At 37.5% G+C, this 26,094-nt stretch overlaps 1 protein-coding gene across 1 annotated transcript; it reads right to left on the bottom strand.

The window, feature by feature from the left end:
- Nucleotides 1-11,439: 11,439 nt before the first annotated feature.
- LOC135155849 (exportin-6-like) lies at nucleotides 11,440-25,690 on the bottom strand. The gene is made up of 6 exons (XM_064106132.1): nucleotides 25,499-25,690; nucleotides 17,620-17,710; nucleotides 15,063-15,175; nucleotides 13,610-13,807; nucleotides 12,877-13,036; nucleotides 11,440-11,954 (listed from the first exon to the last, which is right to left on the bottom strand). The coding sequence occupies exons 1-6, from the start codon at nucleotides 25,499-25,501 to the stop codon at nucleotides 11,782-11,784; spliced, it is 738 nt and encodes a 245-aa protein (XP_063962202.1). The 5' UTR covers nucleotides 25,502-25,690; the 3' UTR covers nucleotides 11,440-11,781.
- Between the last annotated feature and the right edge of the window lie 404 nt (nucleotides 25,691-26,094).

Raw genomic sequence — 26,094 nt, 5'->3', positions numbered from 1 at the left:
ATTTTTTCTCACAGCATCCAGATATCTCAATATTTTCCCATTTTCTAAACTTAATACTATGCATGGCCACTTGTGCTATATTCTGAACCAAGATTTTTAGAAAACCCCTCACACGTTCAGATGTGAATGACGGATATGTGCTATGGTAACGGAATTACCAGAGAAATGAGTCACTTTGCAACCCAAAGTTTAGTAAAAGTTTCTCTGAAATCTACAACACACTAGCTCCAAGCTAATGTCTGATTCAATTTATTATAATGTCAACTTTATTTTGAAAGTAATTTATTCACAAATATTATCAACAAATTTTCGTGATTGGTCTTTCTTTTGGGGAAGTACATGGTAACGGAATTTTACACATAATGGTAACGGAATTACGCCTCTGACATTTGAGAAGGAAAATGTTATTTTTAGGCATTTATGACTGAAGAAATGCCTCAATAAAGCTTGTTTATATATTCTTCTCTGATACTTAACACAAACTAAGTACTTTACGTCTATAATATCAAATAAAATACAAGTATATAGTATGTAATAAGTGGCTCTACCATAAATAAACAGAATTTTACAAAATATTAGGGATCAGTGGTAATTAAATTTTAGTACATTTTCAACTTCAGGGGTATTAGGACTTACTAGCCAATTTTTGCCTCCTGTACTGATGAAAAGAATTATGCAAAGGCCAAAAATCATCACTAATACTCATGGTGGCAAAAAGAAGCTGCTGAAAACTGCTTATATCTAATAAAAGAGAGCCAATGGAGTAAATTATAAAGTCAAAAAGGGGGCCTAAGCTTTCGATCCTAGCAGAATCTTCGTCGGAGGCAAAATGACAAACATATAAAGTGGAACAACCATAATATAGACCACAAACAAGCTACAGCAACACTAGAAACAAGGAGACAAAAGGGGCATTAGTGAGTAGAGAAGACCAATCAGGTTAGTGAAGGGGATGAAAGAAAAGGAGTAGGCAGACACAAAGGGAAGTTAGTATAAGTAAGGCCAAGAGGGATTAAGATAATGAGGCAGGCAACATCAAACAGGATCTGGAACAAAACAGCGATAGAGGGATGAATAACTAGAGAATTAGTGAGAGGTGGGTCAAACAGGTTACAAAGAAAGGCTTAATAAACTGGTGCATAAGAGTGGGGGAAAAAAAAAGAAGAAAAAGAATGGGGAACAACTGATAATGTGCAAAAGACATATAAGTATATATGATAAAGCATTAAACAAACTAAGAGAAGAAGGTAAGTGTAAATATGTATCTATAAGTGATATATATAAATATATCCAAAAAAGAAATGTATATGAAAAAATATATAAATATATACACATATGGTGTAACTGATATGGTAATCCGCTAGGTGTGACGGGAAAAAACATAAGACTATATAGCAGGAAAGAAAAAAACCTGTATATGTGAAAAAGAGGAAGCAAATTGCCTAAAAAGGTAAAAGCAAATATAGAAGAGAGGGGGTGTATTATGAAGAAACCATAGTATACATGTAAATAAGCAAATGTGGTAAATCTAAAAGAGGTGAGTGGAGAAAAAACAAATATATATATATATATATAATAATTATTATATCGCCTGAATAAGGAAGGAAAAATTGGAGCTGAGCTTGTATGAGATATGGGAGGAAAGTAGAGTAAGAAACTATAATGTAACTATTCAAAAGAGCTGAGGGGAAAAATTATATGTACCGGTATATATAAATTGAAAGTGGATAGGAAAGAAAAATCAGTCGTTCCCCTCTTGGATGTTCAGGCCATGAGGTTGGGTGGTGCGAAGTCGTCTCATCCAGAGCTTCTCCCTGCTAGTACGGACTGAGTCAGGACGGGTACCTAAAGATTCGATGCCCTGTAGCATCATGTCAGTGATGGAGTGGTTGGGGAGGTTAAAATGGCGGCCAACTGGAGTGTCCAGCTTTGCTGTGTTGACGGTGGATCTGTGCCCGTAGAATCGTTTCTTGAGTGTGGTCTTGGTTTCCCCTATGTATTGTACCCTACAAACTCTGCAAGTGATGAGATATACAACATTAGTGGTAGTGCATGTGATGTTGCCCTTGATTTGGTGAGACAGGCTGGTAGAGTTGCTGGTGAAAGTATCGCCCTCGTGAAGGTGTATTTCACATATGATGCACCTGTTGCTGGTGCATTTGAAGGTGCCATGCTGTATGGGAGAAGAATGGTTAGTGAGGGAGGGCACTTCAGCACGAACAATGAGGTCCCTGAGATTCGGTGGGCGTCGGTATGCTAGAAGGGGAGTATCGGGAACGGCCTGTTGGAGACGATCAGAAGTGTGTAAAATGTGGTGGTTATCAAACAGGATTTTGCGGAGAGGGGGTAGATTGGGATGGAAGGTGGTCACAAGCGGTATTCTGTCGGTGGTCTCCTTGTCACTTTTTGGTTTGAGAACTTCAGATCTGGGGAGAGAACGAACTTTGTTAATTGCCAGTTGGACTGCCCTGGCCCCGTGGCCCCTAGCACAGAGATGTTTCTGCAGATTCCTGGCATGGAAGGAAAAATCAGGGTCCTCGGAGCAGATACGGCGAAGTCTGAGGGCTTGACTGTAAGCGATGCCGGTTTTGCAGTGACGGGGGTGGCAGCTGGATGAGTGGAGGTACTGGTGGGTATCTGTGGGTTTAGAGTATAGGGTAGTGGTGATACCATTAGACTTTTTCTGGACTGTAACATCAAGGAAGTGGGTTTCCTGTTGGGAGAAATCAGAAGTGAATTGGATGGTCCTGTGGAAGGAATTGATGTGGTCAATGAATGTATGGAGGCTGTCTTCATCCCTGGTCCAGATGAAGAAAATGTCGTCTATGTAACGCCACCAAATCCATGGGCGACAGGGGGCTGAATCTAACATCTGCTGTTCCAGCTTCGTCATGAAGAGACAGGCGAATGAAGGAGCCATCCGGGTGCCCATTGCTGTACCGAATATCTGTAGGTAGTGCTTGCCCATGAATGTGAAGTTGTTTTTTGTTAGTACATGAGACATCAGAGATTTGATATCGGATATGGGGGGACTGGAATGGCCACTAGCGGCCAAGGCTTCACATGATGCTTGGATACCTTCGTCGTGGGGAATGCTGGTGTACAGTGAAGAAACATCGAAAGTGCCGATGATCGCAGTCTCGGGTATCTGGTCCTTGATGTCATTTAGTTTCCTGAGAAAGTCTGGAGTGTCGTGGATGTAAGAGGGTGCACGTGAGACAAGGGGCTTAATGTGGTAATCAACAAAAAGGGAGATGTTCTCTGTTGAGGAACCATTTCCTGAGAGGATGGGTCGACCGGGGTTGCCAGGTTTGTGGATCTTCGGGAGGAGATAGAAGCGGGCAGGTTTAGCATTAGTAGGGGAGAGAAATTTGTGGGCCTTCTCAGAGAGATACTCGCATTCTTTCATGTCATTCATGGCATCGAATCTTTAGGTACCCGTCCTGACTCAGTCCGTACTAGCAGGGAGAAGCTCTGGATGAGACGACTTCGCACCACCCAACCTCATGGCCTGAACATCCAAGAGGGGAACGACTGATTTTTCTTTCCTATCCACTTTCAATTTATATATACATATAATTTTTCCCCTCAGCTCTTTTGAATAGTTACATTATAGTTTCTTACTCTACTTTCCTCCCATATCTCATACAAGCTCAGCTCCAATTTTTCCTTCCTTATTCAGGCGATATAATAATTATCATATATATACAGTGTATATATATATATTTGTTTTTTCTCCACTCACCTCTTTTAGATTTACCACATTTGCTTATTTACATGTATACTATGGTTTCTTCATAATACACCCCCTCTCTTCTATATTTGCTTTTACCTTTTTAGGCAATTTGCTTCCTCTTTTTCACATATACAGGTTTTTTTCTTTCCTGCTATATAGTCTTATGTTTTTTCCCGTCACACCTAGCGGATTACCATATCAGTTACACCATATGTGTATATATTTATATATTTTTTCATATACATTTCTTTTTTGGATATATTTATATATATCACTTATAGATACATATTTACACTTACCTTCTTCTCTTAGTTTGTTTAATGCTTTATCATATATACTTATATGTCTTTTGCACATTATCAGTTGTTCCCCATTCTTTTTCTTCTTTTTTTTTTCCCCCCACTCTTATGCACCAGTTTATTAAGCCTTTCTTTGTAACCTGTTTGACCCACCTCTCACTAATTCTCTAGTTATTCATCCCTCTATCACTGTTTTGTTCCAGATCCTGTTTGATGTTGCCTGCCTCATTATCTTAATCCCTCTTGGCCTTACTTACACTAACTTCCCTTTGTGTCTGCCTACTCCTTTTCTTTCATCCCCTTCACTAACCTGATTGGTCTTCTCTACTCACTAATGCCCCTTTTGTCTCCTTGTTTCTAGTGTTGCTGTAGCTTGTTTGTGGTCTATATTATGGTTGTTCCACTTTATATGTTTGTCATTTTGCCTCCGACGAAGATTCTGCTAGGATCGAAAGCTTAGGCCCCCTTTTTGACTTTATAATACTCATGGTAACGGAATTACATGGACTACAGCCAAACTAGTAAACATCAGGAATTTTACAAAAACTGAGGACAGCATGTGATCAGATCTGCATATTTAGTCAAAAAATTGTGTAGATGGTAGTTTAAGATATTCTAAAGTCTTGGAATATTCAAAAGAAACATAGCTTTACATACCATTGGCATCTTAGTTAAACTGGAAACTGTCTATTTGATTGTTCAATAAATGTACTAAAAACGAGAAACAAAGCTCAAACCACATGAAAATAGTGCTGACATTCACATTTTGAAAGAATGCTGTGGACAACTAAGCAATAAATTGGTCCTTCATTAGTGCACCAATTAATCTAATTTTCTTTAAAGGTAAGGATTCATTTACTGTCTATATGTGGCTCACTGAGGACTGCAAATATAACAGATCTGTTTATAAAGTCAATATCATCTTCTGGACAGATGTATTACCCAGATGTGACACTAAGAAACTGTAATGATTTGATGATCATAAGTCATATTCATGACCTGAGGTGGTTTTCTTAGGCCATGATTTTTTATTTGATCTCTTTTAAAAAAAAATTTCTCTTTCATATAAAATATGAAAATTTATCCGAGATGAATTTTTATCTTCCGTATCTAAAGATATGTGACAAAGCAGGGCCAAGGATGTAGACATGTCAATCGCGTAACCAACCTTTGCATCACAGATGATGTGCATGCGCCTATGTTTCTTTGAAGAAAACAAGAACTTCTAATTGCGTGGAGGCTATGCTCTCTATCCTTTTTAATTTCAGCAATATTTCTAGGTCAATTAGCTCAAACTTTGAAATAAAAATAAAGGAAAAATAATAAATTATTTAATCATGAGAGTACTACTCTAACATTATTCTTGTACATGTAGATTAAAGAAATATTTCAAATAATTTGATTGACTAATATTGTCTTTGAAATAAAGTGAGGTAGGAAATGTGAAATTGACTTCTAAAATAAAGTATTGTTCATTTTTTTCAATTAAATCCCTGTAAGCACAGAATTTGATTGATGCAATCTCACTCATTTGCCGAACCTCATGGCAGAAAGGCTTTTCATTGGTTGAATGAGATAAGTGGTCTAAAAAACAGCCTTTTTCATTGGAAATTGCTTCATAAATAGACATGTGTCACAGAGATAAAACAGAGATTAAATGGTTATTAGAATACCATTTTGGAAAGAACTTTAGGTTATTTTATTATATCACTTATTTTAATAGAGATGAAATATTTTATTTTATCTCAGACAAATGTATCTCAGAATACTACCACTGTCTCTTTGAATTTCTTTCACAGCAGAATGCTGTTCATTTCTACCCATTTCCAATTAACTTTGTCTTCTGTTATGTTGCTGTTTTCTCAGATGTTTTGTTATTGATGACACTGTTGGTCTCAACATTATCACCATCCTCTCCTTAGAGGAGAGTTCATTTTGTGTATCATCCTTACTTGAAGGGTCATCGTTGTTACTCACTTACTCCATCCATGAAGTACTGATTATTGAATGATGCTGACTTTGCATGTTTCTGAACATCCATTGCATACATATAGGGGTGGAGAACAGTATTGGTTTGGTGATAATTAAGACATATTGAATATCTTTGTCAAAATCCACCATACTTTCGGAATGTCATCTGTATCAAGATTTAGTATGATGTTTTTGGCATGTGGCCCTTGCAACATCTGCAAATTATGGATCTCACTTCAACCTTTTCCACTCATTACTTTTTACTGCTCGTTACACTGTTCGCCAATGCCAGAGTCTTGTCCCTCACCATGGCTTGTTGCAAATAATTTCCAATCTTCCGATGCAAGGAGAGTTACACATAAGATATCGCTTAAATTATTCGGCAATTCCATCTGAAAAATACATGTATAGCCACTTCTTTGAAGCATAGAAATACTCCCAGCCATCCCATAATTTTTTTTACTGAAAAGTTCACTACAGACTGTCGAGGGTGAGTTTATCAGAGGGCAGAGGCACTTACAAAAGAATTAAATGCCATTCTTTTCCAAGGCACACACTGTGAACATGGTCACTCCGTGATTGTGCGTCCAGTATTTTGGATCTCATTAGAACTGGTTCGTGGCAGTGCCATTTTTGGCAAAATCAATCTGGATGACAATTTTGTTTAGATCATCCTGCATATTATAATCATTCTTCTACTCCACCCCAAGAAGTGATTGCCCATTTATCATTTGTAAGGCATTCACCTACATTGTATGCTCCATCAATATACTTTATTAATGCCAATGTACATTATATTGCCTTTATTCTGAATGTTATACTGAATGGGAGCTTGCTGTCAAGTAATTGTATAATCTCATCCTGATTTGGAGTGTAATTACTAATCAGAAGGCTTTTAATGTTCATACATGTAACTATGAACTACAGCTAAGATATCAACATGCTAATGGAACAAAATGGGCTAACGCACACCCCTTAAAAGATATGATAATGGTAATTCCGTTACCATGTAATTCCGTTACCAGAGTTACAGCAGAATTAGAAATGATATTTAAAAAAAATGTTGCTAAGCCTTTAGTAAGTCACATGAAATCAGATAATTCAGAATTATATAAAATTCAAGTAAGGATTTAGTTCATACGAAAAACTTTTTCAGTTTTTGGTAACGGAATTACATCCATTTTTGTAGTAGATTGCAAAATTTTCTCAGAGAAAATTTGAAAATACCCATGATAAAGACATTTGCTACTGGTAATTATTACACCTTCACACACAAAATTAGATGATTTTGAACCAAAAATGTAAAACATTATTTTAGTTACCAAATTTATCCAAAATAAGGTAAAATATATGTTCTCTAATTGAAAATGGTCATCAAATTCAAAAGATTGTTCAGCAAAAACCGTAAAAGGTATTTAAAAAAGGTTTTCAGTTCCTTAAAATATAAGGTTTTGTGTAAAAAGGTCACTCACATTCAGATACATACTATTAATTTTGAAATTTACTGTTTTTACCTTCTCCCATGTGGAATTGCCCTTTTACATCATTTTGTTTACATGTAAAATTGATAAAACCTTTTTAAGTGTCTCGGATGGTATGGACAGCCGTAAGATTTATTATGGAAATACACATTTTATCTATAAAAGAGTAGATAATGTACGATATGCCGTTTTTACAATTTGGACGTCATTGGATAAAATATCGGACATGTCTTTGTGATTCAGAATAACGTCCTAGCGAAGGTGAAGCATGGCAAAAAGGTAAGAAAACTTCTTGCTTTATTTTGCAGCATTATGAAGAATAAGAATTCGATAATCTTGCCAACTAGATATGATTGTAGATCAGAATTAAATAAAAGTATTGATTATGCATGTAAGTAAACTTTTTTAGTTTGAGACGCGACGGTGGACACCCTCAAATCATGTCCACATCAAATGAGTAACGTCGTCATGATATCTATATAATTTTCCAGATTATCTCCTTACCTATATATAATTTTTTTATTTGTTTGTTCAGAATGAAACTCCCAACAAGACTACATCTCTTGATTACTACATTCCCGGCCATTTTTAGAATTACGTAGATTTTTCCTTAATATTTGTAATAATCATCAATATTTAGGTCGTCGTAATTTGATAACATATATTCAAGTAAATGCAAATTATATTCTAATAAAGAAAGAAAATCATTGAATATCACTAATCAATCAACACACCGTGACAAAATACGAGAAATCAACACCAAAACATAACAATCACCCAAGACAAAGCACAAAAGTTTAGACATTACGGCAAACATATTGAAGGGACGGACATGCTTTTTTTCTCCCTGGGACTACATGACTGAAAACACACATGGAAAATTTTGTATGTGTATGAACAGGGTTGACCGGCGCACGTGCTCTAGAACTTTTGAGATGAATCTCGTATCGTGTGTGTGGTAGAAACTTGAAAGTTGGGACGTTACGAAGGGGACGGACAAAAATTTCAGATTTTTGAAAGTACATTTTCATATCTCTCGTGCATGGAATATCTGATCATACCATATGGGATTGAAAGAGTCCTCATGAGTGTATAATATGATAAGGTTAAGAAAGACAAGATGATTTACAGGCTCGATATAATAAGAGATTAATGAATCTAATATCAGGGGACGGACATGGTAACGTCTCAATACTAGTTTTTCAAACGGCAATATTTCTGAAACGTAAAACATGTCAACAATTTAGTTGGAATTATCAACAAACATACACATCAGACTTCTTTATGGTAATCCAACTCCATCACGTTTGTCTTTAATTTTGTTTTATTCCAGTTTGTTTAAGTATATACAGAGCTGCCAACATTGGGAAGATAGAATCCAGTAGATTTCGCGGAGGTACATGTACTATGGTTTTGTGAGGGAGCAGCGCGGCGGAACGCTGTCCCATGGATGGGAGTTGGATAGCAAAACACATTAAGAAACAACATTTTATATTTTCAATAATTCATAAAAGAATGCATTGAACATGAAAATACCTTTAATTGTCCAGAGGGGAAGGGGCTTCAGTAACTTTAGTGGTAAACATGGTACATGAGCTTGCCTGGCCCTGTAAAGACTTTATAGACTCTAGTCTATGTGGCCTGTAATTAAAGTCTCTGTCTGACTGATTCCTGTGAAAATTGTCACACAGTCCCATTCCGCTTGAAAATTCTTTAAACTTCGAAAAACATTTTGTCGTCTTGGTCTTGCATGACTCCATCTCCATGGTCACTGACGAATCGGGACGGGGCGTGCTTCGCACTGCACAGCTCAGCCAACCAGCGCCAAGCTTAAGCTAGCTCACTCACGAAAGAGAAAATGTTTGAATCCGATCAACCCAAGTGAAACTTTAGTAGGCAAAAAAATATCCACTTTGCTTCTGTTCTTCAGGATTGTCAATAAAATTATTCCTGAAAGTAATCCACTTGTTAATCCCATGATTGATCCACAGTTTCAGCTCGAATAAAGCGCACAAAAGCTTACGAAAAATGCCCCGCAATGCTCATGGACTTCCCTTCTCGTAGCCTCCTGGCGCGGCGTAGCCGACCGGAGACCAGGCAGGGCCGCGCCGGGGCGCATCGGTGGGCATGTGCATGGAGTGCCGCTAAAGTGTTTCCATGCAACACATTGCAGAACCCGGAAATAAAATGGCTTGTTAGACTAATTCACCAGTCGTTTTGTAGAATTATCTTCATTAACATTGGAAATCAATGTACGATTATACAAAAACTGGTAAAAGTTACTGGATAAAATGAAAATGTGATTCGGAGGTTCCACGTGGGTGTAAAGGGAGTTGAACATGCTAGACTTGTAAAACAGCCGTTTGTATGAATTTTTACAATTTAACAGCTAAAAATCACGATTATCCGGGAGATTTTAGCATGGGGTCGGGAGAACGGGAGATTCGATCGAAATCCAGTATTCTCCCGCAGGATCCGGGAGACTTGGAAGCTCTGTATATATTCTGTTTGTCCAAATTTTCAGTACATTTTTTGGGAGAAATTCATACTTAAATCGTAAAATTCTCAACAATGAAAAAAATTTCCGTCTTGAAGTTATCACTGCTATCTCTACAGGACTGGTGAATAATAATTCACTCACTACAAATTTCTTATGTTGATATATATTTTTGGGGGAGGGGCTTGATTTTGACCTTGCCGTTTTCTCTCCTTAACCGGAATGGCCCAAATTCGCGATTGATTGCTAATCCACTTCTAACAACAGGGGCCCCAGTCAGTCGGCAAGCTCCTGTGTTAATGAGCAAATGAGCAAGATTTATCCAAGTCCTCTCGTGGCTGAATTCATGTCCCTGCAAAATCTCATGAATTGTGAGACTTTTTTTCTCAAAGAATTTAACCACTTTTTCCTTGAGTAATATTGATTATTCTTGTACCATGGGAAAGAGTAAATGTTACTCTTTTATATTGGTCATTTCTTTTGAATAAAAAATTTTGATAAATAAGTGAATTTTTTACCTGAAAAGATGCATCAAACAGAATTTTCTTCCTCTGTTTTCACTTGCAAATTGCGCAACATTTTGTGTTTTAGGCACAAACATTATTTATATCATCCGAAAGCTCAAACTCTATACTTTCTTACAATGTCACTCTTGATATGTGGCATCTTTTAGATGGGTCAGCAGCCAGCTTTTTCCATCAAGATGCAAGACGAGATTTCTGAAAGTTCTGAGTAACATAAAATCCAGAGTTTTGATTGGCTGAATAATGTTTTGAAAACAACAGGCACAGGTAATTTGAAGAGATTACCACATGGTGAGTGTGACCTTCCAGAGGCCCAGTGTGGGGAACATTGGAATTTGCGTGGGTGTGTGGTCTCTATGACCAATCAGAGCTGCTAGATGTACTTGGCCTATGAAAAGCTGGCTGCTGACCCATCTAAAGTACATCTTCTTATAACAATTATATCATATTAAAGCTTAGATCTTCAGCTTTATCATGATCTAAAAATCATTTGTGCTCAAACAGAAATTAAGTGTGAAAACAACAACTTTTTGTTGCATGAAAAAATTTATTTTGTTTCATGTTTTAGATCAAAAGTTTTCCCTATATTACAACATTCTTTTAAAAATTCAAACACATGACCTAAAAGAATGATTCTTATTCTTCTTTACAAAGATACCAAAAACATGAAATTTGGTCAATATTTAGAGCAGCAATGGCCGAATGAAAAGAGGTGTTTTGGTTCGCACCAAGCTCATTAAAAATGCAAAAACCCTCTAGTCATGAATATCACTTGGATAAAAGAAGCTACTTTTTCAGGGCTTGCCGACTGACTGGCCCGTATTCTGAAGTCAGGTTTAACTTAGACCACGGTCTAACTCTGTGCTAAATCACGGGGAGCCTAAAATTCAGAAATTCTGTCTATATTGTATATTTCTTATGTTTACTTTTTGTGTGTCCTTTTGCTTTCATAATGAAGAAAATACTTCAGTTATCATTCCCAGACAATTATAGACAATTTCGGTGTCATATGAGTTAATAAATTGAATGTGTAATGTTAGGGATTTGCGCCCCAATTGGCTCTCCATAATTAAACCATTACTTTAAACCAGGTTTTAATTTAAACCCGAGATCAATATACGGGCCAGGGAGTGTAAAGTGATTTTGTTCAGTTAAAATTGATCTATTACTTGTAGAATTGCAACAGAATATTTGCAATTGACTGCAAATCTTTTCTTGCAATACCTAACTCTCATATCAATAACACATATTCAATGGATAGCCCTAGCACCATCTATGCACACATGCATGAATAAATCTGTTTTAACTCACCTGACTGCAAGGGTGAAGACCCATAAGCCATGTGGGTGGGGCTACTGTCATTAGAGTCATCATGGGTTGGGGAAGGGGGTGGGGTTGCCGTGGTCACCAACGACCGATGCTTGTCCAGTATGGTTTCCAGTATATCTGTTACAAGAGGGAAGATACCTAGTTACCAATATTTGGTGTGTATGCATTGTTGCACTTAATCACATATATTAATAATAATAAGACACCGTTCTCACTACCATCCTAAAACTAGTTTACTAGAAACTAGTTTAGTGGAAACTAGTTTAAAGTGTAATGAGAACGGTGGAAGCGATCTTTCAAACCGGTTCATAATACCACCTCGCGATGTAGTTTTCACGATCGCTTTGCCTCGTTAAACTGGTTTTAGCATGAGGACACAACCGTTCTTCGGGAAGCAATCTTCGCACATTTTGAGCGCACTATTCCACACAACAGGTGTAGAATGCCTACGCTGCAGTTTCAATTCCCCGCGAAACGTGTCACCCCACTGAGAGCATGTCCATAGCAACAAGATCGCTTTATGTGAAGTGATTTTGAAAACCACTTTCGTGTGATCAAATGGGAACGCTAGCAAAGCAATCTCCCAAACTGGTTTCCTGAATCGGTTTCCAGTAAACTAGTTTTAGAAAGCGTAATGAAAACGGTGTCTAATACAATATTAGACAGGCATTTCAAAGAGCATTATTTTATGTGTATAACTGAACAGTGGTTATAAAAAATGAAGATCTAAGAAATAAACAAAGACACAGTCTTAAAATCTATACCAAATATCAATGCAGTAGAGCAGATGATGGCAACATCCTCAGTAAGATCCCCTCAAGTTAAAGTGATCTTGACCAAACAAGACACATACATGTATACCAACTTCAACAAAGCAGAGGCACTAGGGATTGTCCAATCAAAGACTATTTAATAAAGTTAGATTTCAAACAGGGTTGAAACTTGAAGGCAGCTCGCAATATAATACAAACACATATATATACAGTATATATTAAAAAATAATATTTGAAATAAAGTTTCAGGTGCTTGATTGGCTTACGTGTAATAAGACTGAAGACCGTAGGAACTTGATCCAAAAGCAGCTTCTGGACTTCCTCCTTCCTGGCGGCGCTCAAGTCCTCTCTGGGTGATCCCAGTTCCTCTGACGTGGTCTGAAGCATGATCAGACCAAGACTGCATGTCTGTGGCTGCTGAATAAGCTGTGAAAAACGATCATTGATAGTCTGAATTACAATATAGTCATCACTGCCCTTGACAGAGCTATTGCAGCTGTGAGTCATCTGTGTGACAAAACTCCCAGTAGATACTAATTGAATGAATTCAAAAAGAACACCCTTCCTTCAACATTACAAAAAGCAAGGATAATCAGCACATGTCTTGGAAAAGAAATGTGTTTTATTCAAGTAAAAACCCAATTTTTTCTTTCTAGAAAAAAAAAAAATTATGAGGAAAATAAAATATGGATTTAGACACAGCAGTACGCATAAATTCAGCCAAAAGAAGGATAATAAAAAGACTATATAAAATCTTTCCAGGGAAGCAGTTTCAAGGATAGGGGTGATGTGACAGTGCTAGCTGGATAGAAGTAAAATGCACGAAGCTGCACTTTTGTAATTTCTAAGGTTTCCCAATTAGGAGGCCATTGCCAAAATTCAACCCATGCACAAATACAGGAAGTGAAAGTACCAGTCTCTGTTGCTGACGAGATATTTTCATATGAAGCTAATGTTGCCGCAAGTTTTGCATTTGCTTTAATCTACCACATGGCTCACCTGGAGTATGGATGGAAAGAAGTCTGGGTAGAAGTGAGGCCAGTCAAGTCTGGCAATACAGACAATGACCTTGATAAGCTTGTTCCTGATGTAGTTGGGTACAACCTTGTGTTGGCCTAAGAGGAACTTGGTCAGACCTGTCCGGATCTCCATGCGATCCTGGGGAGGTAGCCCTATCCATTGTCTGTTGATTAAATTCTGCATGAAGGGAGGAGAGTGTGTTAGTGTCATGATCATTGATAGAGATTCTTGGTGGTAGGACACCTGGGGGTGTTTCACAAAGATTTTAAGTGTGACTTGGCATCACCGCATTGGTCAAATCATGCTAAGAGGACCAGCTCTACAGCATATAAATTCAATAAGATTACATATTACACATCATGTGCTCTTCAGCATTTACATGCAAGCATGATTCTAGATCTCATTATTCTTTGTGAAACAAGGGCTGCACAACATGAAGGTTTGCAATGACCAATCAAGAACCTTGCTGCATGCACACTGTTCAGAACACTGACAAGGGGGTGTTTCACAAAGATTTAAGTATGACTTAGAGTCGCACTTAAATGCCTAGTTGCGTGGGTTATAAAAGGCTTGACCGCATTGGTCAGATCGTGCCATGAGGACGCGAACTACTGCATATCAATAAGATCGCGCGTTGCATATCATGTACGCGTCGGCATTTAAATCTTAAAACTTAAATCTTTGCAAAACACCCCCAAGGAAAAAAATTAGAGTGTTTCTTTTTTATATTTGCAATTCACCAAAAACCTTTATATCATGGGACCTAGGGTCATGTAAAGTTGTGATGAATTCAAATCACACTCAACTTGATATTAATCTTAATTTCTAAATCTTTATGTAACAATTTGAGAAATACATTGCAATTCTTTGTCAGACATGCCCTTGAAATAGAATAGGGCATGGTAAAATTTCCTAGTAATCTGTCAGGGGCTATGTGATACTGAAGGGGAAATTCCATTGTAGCAATTAAAGCTATAATGGGAGGGGTGATGTGATAAAACTTTTTGTAAAGATGCGTAGAAGGAAGGTCAAATAAAAGTAAAGGTATTGGTCCAAGAACTACATCTAAACCAACATTTGGTAAATGTACAAATCAACAAAACATATAACTGGGAGTCCTGGGACTCGACCTTAGTACGTACAAATATTATGTGTATAGCCATTATGCATTAATGTCATTACCCCGTCATCTATGAGGCTAAAGCCATTGCCTTGCATGCGTTGGTCAGCTGCAGCTGGAGTATCTCTGAAAACTCTGTTTACGCATAGGCCTACTTGAATATCATCTAGGGGAGGTGCTATGAGATTATAATGCCATAAGGTCTATTGAGAATTTTGTTTTTAAAATTCTAATTTCACTAAAGAAGAGGATATTTACCTGTAAGACATGCTAGAAAAAAAAACAAGACAAAAAGTGAGCTTTATACTTTACCTCAAAGACACTAAGGGCATACATCATGACATACTCATTACGAGTATGCATGAGGAAACTGAAGCAAAGTCTCCATGACCCACTCTGTGCACTGAAGTTATTCAGAAGTTCCTCTGAAATGACAAGGGAACATGGAAAATCAAATGCAATCTCGCATTATCACTTTGGGGCTACTACACACGCCTGATATTAGTCTGCTCACTCTGCTGTTCAAACCCCTCCACTCGAGTTAACCCTAATTCTCCCGGGGGGGGGGGGGGGCCATTTTCGCGATATATCTGCTTCGCGAATTTTTTTTACCTCGCCGCTCACTGACTTTTTACTTTCAAGTCTCGCGCAAATTTTGAGACCAAATTTGTGACGCCCGGGTACGCGGTTACGACATTACGCAACATTATATAAGTGCATGTCAGACCCAAAATTGCTCATAAACGTGATTTCATGTACAAATCCAATGCAAATAGTGTATTTAGCCAAAATTCACAAATGTATCATTATTTCTACTTTTACTGATTAAACTTAATTAATTTTGCCTTGTTTATGATCAGAATTAAGTCTGGAACGATTTCCATTGAAAAAACAATAAAAAACCAAAAGTAAAAAAACAAAGAAATACATAAGAAATTCATAAAACAATAAAATACATAAGAAATTGATTTCCAAACCGAAGTTTTTTTTAATTGCGATTGTTAAGAATGCTACAAAGAATATTTTTACCAAAAATTAGCATTCTAGGAGCATTATTTAGTGAATTAGAGCAAAAAGTATGATTTATGCATAAATTAGCATAATTAATTCATATAAAATAAAATCTCAATATTTTGGAAAATTTTACCATACAGCCTTGTAGATTACATCACACACTACCAGCGTGCAAATTTTTGCATTGCTCGCGCGATCGGCGGCCGAGATCTTAAGGGGGGGCCATAATGGCCCCCCCCCCGGGAATGACAAGAATCAAAATACCCCGGGAGCTTGAGGGTTAAGGGTCTGAATATGCAGCCTATGCCCTGTGTACTGAAGGACACAGCAAGTTTTGTACATATACTGGTCTTTGCATGGAGACCCACTTGTTGATCAAAGTTTCAATCAGGGTCTGTGCCTGCAGACTAACCTGATATTATGATAGTCTTTGAAAGGTCAAGATAACAACATAGCTACGTTTGGTACAGTATATTTCCCATAGTGATTGAATGACCAACAGGCCTTATATTACCAAACGCGAGAACTTAGAATGTGAGAAAATAATTTGATGCGCTTAGAAGTATGCATGATCCTCCTTCCAAAAAGAATTTGAGAGATGATGAAAAATTATGATAACACATTTTTAAGTGTTTATTATCTCAATAACAAATCATTATGAAAACAGCTGATTGGTGATCCAACTTTTCCGACACAGAACAAAGGTTCGGTAAATACAATTCAATTTTCAAGTGACAAAAGATTTCACATGTGCAGAAGGGTGCGATGAGAAGCTGATACTGCAAAGAAAATTCACTCGGGCAAATTTTAAATCTTTACATTTTCTAGGTATTTTTGTATTTATTGTAGAATCTTGATGAAAATTTAAGAAAATATAGAGTTTGATATAACAAATAAATGAAATGTGTTTGGTGATACGATCCACTACCACACTTATACAAGTGTTAGTGTTAGGAGTACTTTATAATTCTATGCAGCAAGTAGTGACAACTTGATTGACAAAAAGACTGACTTCTAAAGTGGTGCTTTGAAAGAGGACACATGAACTAATTTACATTTTTATTTATCATTAAAATCAGCAAAACTGATCGCCATCCAAACAGAAGGCTGTGGCAAGCATTTTTCTAGCAAATTCTAGGGAAATTTAGGGGAATTTAAACTTAAACTTTCCACTACAAATTCAGATTGCCAAATGTTTCATAAAACACATACCATGCATGTAAATTTGTGATTTTAGTGACAAGCAGGCATCTCAAATATTCACAATGTACTGTAATCCAAAGTGATTGGCACAAGCGATGTCGCACAAATACCCGGCGACACAACATTATGCTCATGCGACCTTGCTCCGGTCTTAAAATCTTAGAGGGCATAGGGTTACAATTAGGACTGTAATAGAGTTTTGGTTCAGAATAATGTAAAGATAAAGATTAGGGTTTATTTGGTTGTGGAGGTTAGGTTTTAGGCTTGGCTTAATGTGCAGAGTTTCCATCGGAGCAATTGTCGCCGGAATAAATGTCATGGAAAACAAATACCCTTGAGTGCCTGCTGCATCATCACTAACACACTGGGTGATTTCAAGTTCAGTGTTGACCTTTTGGTGTTAGTGTTAGGTCAATTTCTACACTAGTATAACACCAAATAATATATTGAAGATGGTCCTGAAAAGTCACTCACTAGTTGTTGAGGTGTCAATATTGTCATCTGGATCAGTTTTGCAAACACAGAATAGGTTTTGGAGCTAGGGGAATCAATCTAAATTGTGCTTCCAACACCAACATCCACGTCAACACTGGACTTGAAATCATCCACTCTTGACATGTATACATCCATTTTTATGTTCAAGTAATCTTACCTATATCTCGTTTGCGTTGATTTGTTGTTGATATGGCAAAGAACTCTGACATAAGCCCCTCTAGGGTTCTTAAAGAGGAGTCCTCTGTAGTCTGAAAAGAAGCAAACAAATCATTTTGTATACTTCTGTCTTAAAAATCTATTAACTTGCAAGAGGTACAGTATGTACTAGAAGTCACTTGCGCAAGATTTGGCATAAGTTATTCTGCAACATCACATCAGGTACAGAAATGAAGGACTTCTGTAGATTTTCTGGACATTTGACAATTTATCTCTTCAGACAGACATAAGAAGACTTACATGTATATGCATTGAAAACTGGAGGTCTTAACTCGTCCAACAGATCCTTGAATTTTCCACTGATTTAGCTGATTTAACATTTTTGTTCTAAACTTTCTTTACACAAATCAATATTTCCATTCCACCAATATTTTTCAGGTTGTCTTTTTTTACTGCGATGTTGAATTTCAACTTTTAGACTCTATCTCAATAAATTTTAACATCTTGAAATAAATTGCCATGCTCCAAGGCTGTGATTTGACAGTCCCTGGCCTTATTCATTCAACATAAATCATTGCACGCTGAAAAGTCATAGCATGCGAGAGCCCCTGAATAAACGCAACATGCATCCAGTAAGTTGCAGCAGCCATTTGCATCTGCATCCACTCAAATTCACAATTGAATCAAGGCAACCTGGAAGTTTTCACTGGTTTTATTTATTTACTTTTTCTCTGTTTTTTTGTTCTGTTTTTGTTTTTCATTTAGAAGATACAGTCCTAAACTAAAAAAAAAAAGAGACTCCGAACTAAAACACAGATTTCTTGTTTTCTAGCAATCCTGTTTGAATTGAAGTGCTTCTTAAATCTGGTCTAAGCTTATATGGCACAGATTCCACATTTTTCATAAGACAGGTTCGCCTTTCTAACATGCTTTCCCGTTTTTCACATGTAGCATGCCAAATCAAATCTCAGCTATGATCGGCAATGAGCACAAGCTGGCGCTATCGCGGATGTGCATGAAATTTGTATGAACACGTCGGCTTGCTTTTCAATGCATTGCTACTGATATTGCTACCCTTACATGTACATCAATGGCAGGGTAGAGAATTCTCCATTTCCGCCTCCGTGATCGTCCCACTGTACGGTGAATGTGGTGGGTTTGAAACCAATTGCAGCCAGATTTTTATATCAGATTTAGCTCCAAAATCCGACGAAATCCACTCACAATGAGATCAAATCTGTCAAGATCTGTTAGGAGCGGTGGGAGGTCATGACCAAAGACGGTCCACTGATATTGAAATACTGTACTGACCGCAGTCTCACCTGCATTATGCGATTCACTACAGCAGCAGTGCTGACTTTGAAAACTAGTACTATCAAATAATTATTCACAAAAAACACCATTCAGAAAATGATACAATACTACATTCATTGACCCTAAATGACATTTGACCTTGATCATGGGACCTACATGTAAGACTTGTCAGTAATACTTCATTACCCCTCAACCAAAAAATTACTTTTTTTCTTTCCAGGGCTCTTTTTGGAGAAACTTAAAAATTTTCCAGGGCTACTTTTTCATTTTCCAGGGCTCTTTTTCCACTTTCCAGGGCTACAATTTCTGGAGCTATTTCGCGGCTTTTTTGCGTTTGTGTGTGTGTGTATATATATATACACGGTAGCTAGCATATACCAGGGAAGTATAACACTTCCCTGGTTTGACCTTCGCATTGTTTCTTCGAAGTGATTGTTTATGATTTTAGTGTTGTGATGATAGATTGATTTTGATGCTTGAACGATATCTGAGTTGATTCATGGACCTAATACAGACCTATTCAGATTAAATCATGGAGGTAGAACCTCCATGAATTAATCCAAGTTTGAATGTTTGATACTTGGTTGACGTGAGCTTTGCGTGTTTACTATTTAGTGTTATAGCCCATTTGCTAAATTAATCTAGAAAGATCTGTATTCGTGTCTAAAGACAATGTAAAAGAAAAAGAAAGTTCTGAATTTGTACAATTCTGAGGTAATTTATTTTATCATACAATATAGGTACCTGCAAATGTTATGAAGTTGAACAAATATCCTTCGTACATATTTGACTGAAAGTTATTTAAATGACACTTTTTAAAAAAGACTTAAAATTATTCATACAAAATAATGATATTAGTCATAAAAGGTCATTGAATTGTTAAGCGTTCGTATCAGTTACACAGATTCATGACAAAAAGGCCTACCAGAACCAAAACTGGCAATTTCCATCATCCATCATGAATGCCTAGCCTTCCTTGCACGGCCTCTAATTGAAATGAACTTATCAACGTCTTTGCAAATTTTACCTGACCTAATTTCTCCACACAGTGAGAGGGGCCATGTGGCAGCCAAACCAAAACAGAATGAAAAGGGCGGCAATCTCGTACCCCCCCCCCCACCACCACAAGAATATCAGATTTCCAAACATGTGCTTCTCAAGATTGTGCAATACATGACGGAGACAAAGAAAGTTATGTAAACAAATTGCCGAGGGTTGATGTCCCTGAATTAAGGGGCTAGTCTACGTTTTCAGTCACTTAAGAAAATGGCGAACTGGCCAAAGGTGAAATACATCATTGAAAAAAAAATGAATGTTTGGATTAAAATAACGAAGATTAAATGAAATATGACTGAAAAATATCCATAGTTGAATCTCTACTTTTATTACTGACAGAACAATAACATCATTTTTTTTATTAACTTCTTGCCAATATTCCAATAAGGCAAGACTCCCATTTAAGACTAGCAAGCAAACGTTATCAATGGGATTTTTGAATGAAAGAAAAAAAAATCAAAGCGTGATTTTTTTTAAAGGGATAGACGAGACTCTTGTTTTGAACAGAGATATAAAAATATTTAAAAACAAACAAGAGGTGATAAACACTTCATTAAAATTATAATGAAGTTCGTAGTGAATTACAACTTGTAAAAGGAGAAATTAACAAGAATAATAGGGAAATAAAGTTTGGAAGAAAAGAAGGAATGAGGAGAGACAAGCTTTGGGGGGAAGGATCAAGATGGGTGGCTGCAGCTCGACATGGGGCTAGAGAGTGTACATAAATGGGAGGGGGGGGGAGCAATCATCTATCAAGTCGCCCAAAATCTTACACCTTCAAACTTCTCACACAATCCACACACAAATCCCAGTTCATGATACAATCACAAGTGTCGCTCAACGTACACATGCGCACGTGGTCTCTACTGGCATTTTACAGTCACACACACAGAAATACACACTACACACAATGCACACGATGCATCCCCATACCACATGCAGTCACACTGAGCCTAAAGCACACAAGCAGAGAAACGTTCTGCTCGAAGTGTATATGACTCCTCGGCTCCAAATTCTACATTTATTTTATCTCAGTGCTTGGAGTCGGCGCTGGGGCCGATTTTCGTCCATGAATGAGAGAGCATGGCAAAGACTCGAGTCCCTTTATCTCAGAACCGCCGCCGCTTGGTACTCGAGTCTCCAGAGATCAGGGTCGACTCCCCGACTCTGGCATTGAGAATCGGGTAGACTCGATTACCCGGCGCTGGCTCCCAAGCCTAGTTGACGGGGGCGATTATGAGTTTTGCAGTCGCCCTCGTGTGAATGTTTTTAGCCCTTTTCCGGGGCTCTTTTTGGACTTTCTGGGGCGAATTCGCCCGCCGCCCCCGTGTAATTTTTTGGTTGTTACCCCTATGTCCACAATTTACAAACTATATCCATAAACTTTAAAAATTGCCTCCAACATGGCTAAAGTTCATTGACCTTGGTCATGTGACCGGTAACTCAAAAAGGATGTTCAGTAATATCTGATTACTCTTACAGTATGTCCAAGTTTTATGAACTAGAACAATACAATTTCAGAGTTATGATGGTAAATTAACAAATACCCCCCAAATGGCCAAAGTTCATTGACCTTAAATGACCTTTGACCTTGGTCATGTGACTTGAAACTTTGGCAGAACTTTCATCGACTAGGTCCATAAACTTTTTAAGTTATAATGACATTTCAAAAACTTAACCTTAGCTTACTGTCCTTAGATTAAGATTTTGATATAGATCTACTCCCCCAACATGGTCTTAGTTCATTGACCCTAAAGGCCTAAATGACCTTTGACCTTGGTCATGTGACCTGAAACTCGGGCAGGATCTTAAGTAATACTTGATTAACCTTATGTCCAAGTTTAATGAACTAGGCCCACATACTTTCTAAGGGGCGGAGTTGTCAATTTGCGGCCGCGAAACATGGCGATACAATTCAAGATTTATAGAATTTTACTTTTAGAGAGGTTGAAAAAAACATTGCGATAAAAAATACAGGTGCATGTAGACAAAATATATTCAATAAATATTGTCATTGATGTAAATTTCATTTTGTGAAAATTTCATTTTGTTTTGTTAGAACAAAAAAATATTGGCAGAGCTCAGAATTAACAGTAAAACACGTTGAATTTTGAATTTCGGGCAGTTTACAAAATCTTAAAGGTCAAGTCCACCCCAGAAAAATGTTGATTTGAATAAATACAGAAAAATCAATCTAGCATAACGCTGAAAATTTCATCAAAATTGGATGTAAAATAAGAAAGTTATGATATTATAAAGTTTCGCTTATTTTTCACAGAACAGTGATATGCACAACTCAGTGACATGCAAATGAGACAGTCAATGACGTCCCTCACTCACTTTTTCTTTTGTTTTATATTGTTTGAATTATACAATATTTCATTTTTTACAGATTTGACAATAAGGACCAACTTGACTGAACCATATAGTATTAAACAATGCTAATTCCACATGTTCATGGAGGAATTAATCATTGTTTCACTTGACAATGAGGAGAAAATTAGAATATTTCATATTTCTCACAATAAAATACAAAAGAAATAGTGAGTGGATGACGTAATCAGTCTCCTCATTTGCATACCGACAAGGATGTGCATATAACTGCAGGGCCTGACCTTAACTTTTTTCTTAGGGAGCCAGCCGGGCTCCTCAAGCACTTTTTTAGGGAGCCCGCAAGGGTTTTAAGGAGCCCAAGTTTATCACATTTTTTTTTGCATAATACCAGTCATGAACTATTTCAAAAATTAAAACGCACTATCACGATACGGTTTTTTTATTTTAATATTCATGAGCACCAGGTGTATTTATTCAGGGTAAATCAGATTTTAAGCGTATTTTGACTCCCCAACAGCCTTACACACCGGTATACAACTTCACAAACACACTGGCTTTTTTTTTCATTTTTAATGACACCCCCCTCCAAAAAAAAGATAAATAAACAAAACTGAAATAAAATAAATAAACAAGATGAATACATACATATATAAATATAGGGAGAGAGTCTGATCTACTAATAATAAATTATGAAAGATCGAGAACTTATTTGTTAAAAAAAAAAATTTCATGCTCAGAATCATGGGTGTGGGTTAGTGCGTGTTTGTGTGGGTGTGACTGTGAGGTGGACTTGGATATACATGTATAAGTAAAGGAAATTAAATAATTATGTAATTTCTACTCTATAATATCCTTTTTATATCAGTACAAAACCACACAGGATAAGTGTAGGCACATGTTTGTACGTGTACCCTAACTTTTCCTGCAGTTCTTTGAAAAATGCAGATCTCCACGGAAATTGCATTTCTCTATGAGGGAGTCTAAATTTGGTGAAAAAGTATTCAATAATAACTTAAATATACATCACAATGAAGAAATCATCCAACTTTATCGGTTGTTTGAAAAAATAGACCTGAAATGTAAACTATCTGAAACAGAAAATCACCATCATTGAGGCCTTTACTGACCAAATCGTCCTCCAGAGCTCTGGCAGAGACAGAGAGCTCAGACTTGCTCAAGTGTCAGTGCGTGCGTGAGTAAAATTCGGCGGCCTCCTAAAATCAGATGGTGCCTTGTTTGATGATTTACTGTCCGATATTTACCCCTTCCTTAGAACACAATGAAACAAATGATTTTTCAGTTATAATTCACAACCGAAGTAAATTATTTTGGATGTTAATAATAGGCTCTGTTTTGCGAGGGCTCAGAGCCGAAGTCTACACAACGACGGACTCACCAATGCGAGGTTATAATTAGAATTCTGGGATTTATCTCATGTGCATTTCGAACTCCTTTTTCACAGAATCGTGATATCCATAGGGGAAATGTGTGCATTAGAAATTACACACGGGGGTAATAATAATGGAACCGTTTTTGTGGCTGGTATTAGAAAAAAGTTAGGGAGCCCGCCGGGCTTTTTCAATTACTTTCTAAGGAGCCCGCAGAGGTTTTAGGGAGCCATTTGCCACCGGGCTCCCGCTAAAATCGAGCCCTGAACTGTTTTGTGAATTTAAGCAAAACTTTAAAATGCCATAACTTTCTTATTTTACATCCGATTTTGATGAAATTTTCAGTGTTATGCTTGTTTGATTTTTCTCTTTTTATTCAAATCAACTTTTTGTTGGGGTGGACTTGTCCTTTAATAATAATAATATATACTGATAAACTATGTACATATATATTCTACTGTGCTGCAATTAAGAGCTGGTGAGATGCTTGAGAACAAAATTAGAAAAGGGGGTAAAGAAATGTATGGGAATTATTTGAACAGATAGGTTTTTAGTTTTTTAAAGTTTGAATGTTTCTACTGATAGACAGGATCTTATTACATACGGCAAAGCAGGCGCTAATGCAGTTTCGCACCGGCCGATTACCAGCATTGAGCATACCTCATCACCAATACTTGTTCCCAAATGTCATGACAAGCCTCTCAGTCACTTTTCGAGGTCAATATACCCACCTCTTTTCCAAATATTGCGATCGGGAACGGCTGTATTTCAGCTTTGATCTCGATGTCGTTCGAATCCTCAGACATCACTTCGCGGATCGCTCCGGGGGATCGCTTGGATTCGCCGTGCGCCGTAATGTTGATATGGACTGAAGTTATGCGACCAAAAGATTCGCCTGCAGCATGCTGGCAGTTTGTTCGCCACATGTTCGCATGATTTGGTTGCTAACTTCAGTCCATATCAACATTACGGCGCACGGCGAATCCAAGCAATCCGCGAAGTGATGTCTGAGGATTCGAACGACATCGAGATCAAAGCTGAAATACAGCCGTTCCAGATCGCGATATTTGGAAAAGAGGTGGGTATATTGACCTCGAAATGTGACTGAGAGACTTCTCATGACATTTGGGAACAAGTATTGGTGATGAGGTATGCTGGTAATCGGCCGGTGCGAAACTGCGCCATTAGCGCCGCAAAGCATTCCATAATTTTGGGGCTGCACAGGCAAAAGCACGATCTCCCAAACTAAAGTTATCTTTGTTATGAGTGGGGATATGAAGGAGCAAATTATCATGAGAACTGCGCAGGTTGTGAGAGTGTCTGTGAACTTTTCTTTGTAAAAGCTCAGAAATATAACTGGGGGCTTGGCCACTTAATGACTTAGTGCAATCTGCGGTTGCCAAATTAATTGCGATTTGTCAAATCTAAATCTCTTTTGCTGCGATTTGTCAAATCTACTCTGTACCGGTACTCAATATCAATATCCAGATCTATTCTTATCAGCTTATCAAGGAAAGAAATGGGTTAATTTACTTCATTCATGTCATTTTCATTTCAAAAGAGGAAATAAGCACCGACAGCCGGGCCGAGGCACACACCCACCCGCACCCTCGGCCTCCACATTGTCTGCTTGATCATGTCACGCATCTATTCTTGAATCTTGCATTCACTGATTCAGCACATGAATTCAAGCGGCCGGTCAAGACACGTAGCGAAGAACCTCCGCGACTGCAGCCACATAAAACCCCCATGAAACGAAAGTAGGCGCGGCAATTTTACCAATCTTACCATGATTCTTTGAATCTTCACTCCTACTTCAAATCATGACCGAATTTATCCAAAAATAATTTATGTAGGCTATTTCCTCACGAGAGATGAGCACCCTCAGTAGAATGGTTTCCTGTTAAACGTCAATTTTAGGGTCAGATGTCGTTAAATTTCTGCTCCACACGATGCAACAACTTCGTATTGCGCATGCCTAGCATACCGCGTTCGTTTGTTCGCAATCACCGTTTACTCCAATACGGCGAATGCGGAAATACTATCTTTAGGACAGGATTATTTTGTTCCTTTTGTAAATTTCACACTTGTTATCAAAAAGGAAGTCTAAATTACACATTACGGGAAATTTGAGAGATAAGGGGAACAACTAAGATATGTCTTAAGATAAATGAAAACGTTTGCTAAGTGCTTAGCTTAGTTGCTTCCTTCGGAATTGCATTATTGTGGGATTATTATCACGGGTGATTTAATATGTAGTATATTAATGTGTAAACAATCAAACAATTGTGTGATTATGATTTCTTAATACGGGAATGTGGACTGAAATGAAATGAAAAGCAATTAAATGAAAATTTTGAACCTTTAACCTTTAACGCGCATCA

Source organism: Lytechinus pictus, chromosome 10 (assembly GCF_037042905.1).
Source record: "Lytechinus pictus isolate F3 Inbred chromosome 10, Lp3.0, whole genome shotgun sequence".
NCBI classification, from domain to species: domain Eukaryota; kingdom Metazoa; phylum Echinodermata; class Echinoidea; order Temnopleuroida; family Toxopneustidae; genus Lytechinus; species Lytechinus pictus.
The sequence above is the reverse complement of the archived record's forward strand: the minus strand, read 5'-3'. Positions and strand labels throughout refer to the sequence as shown.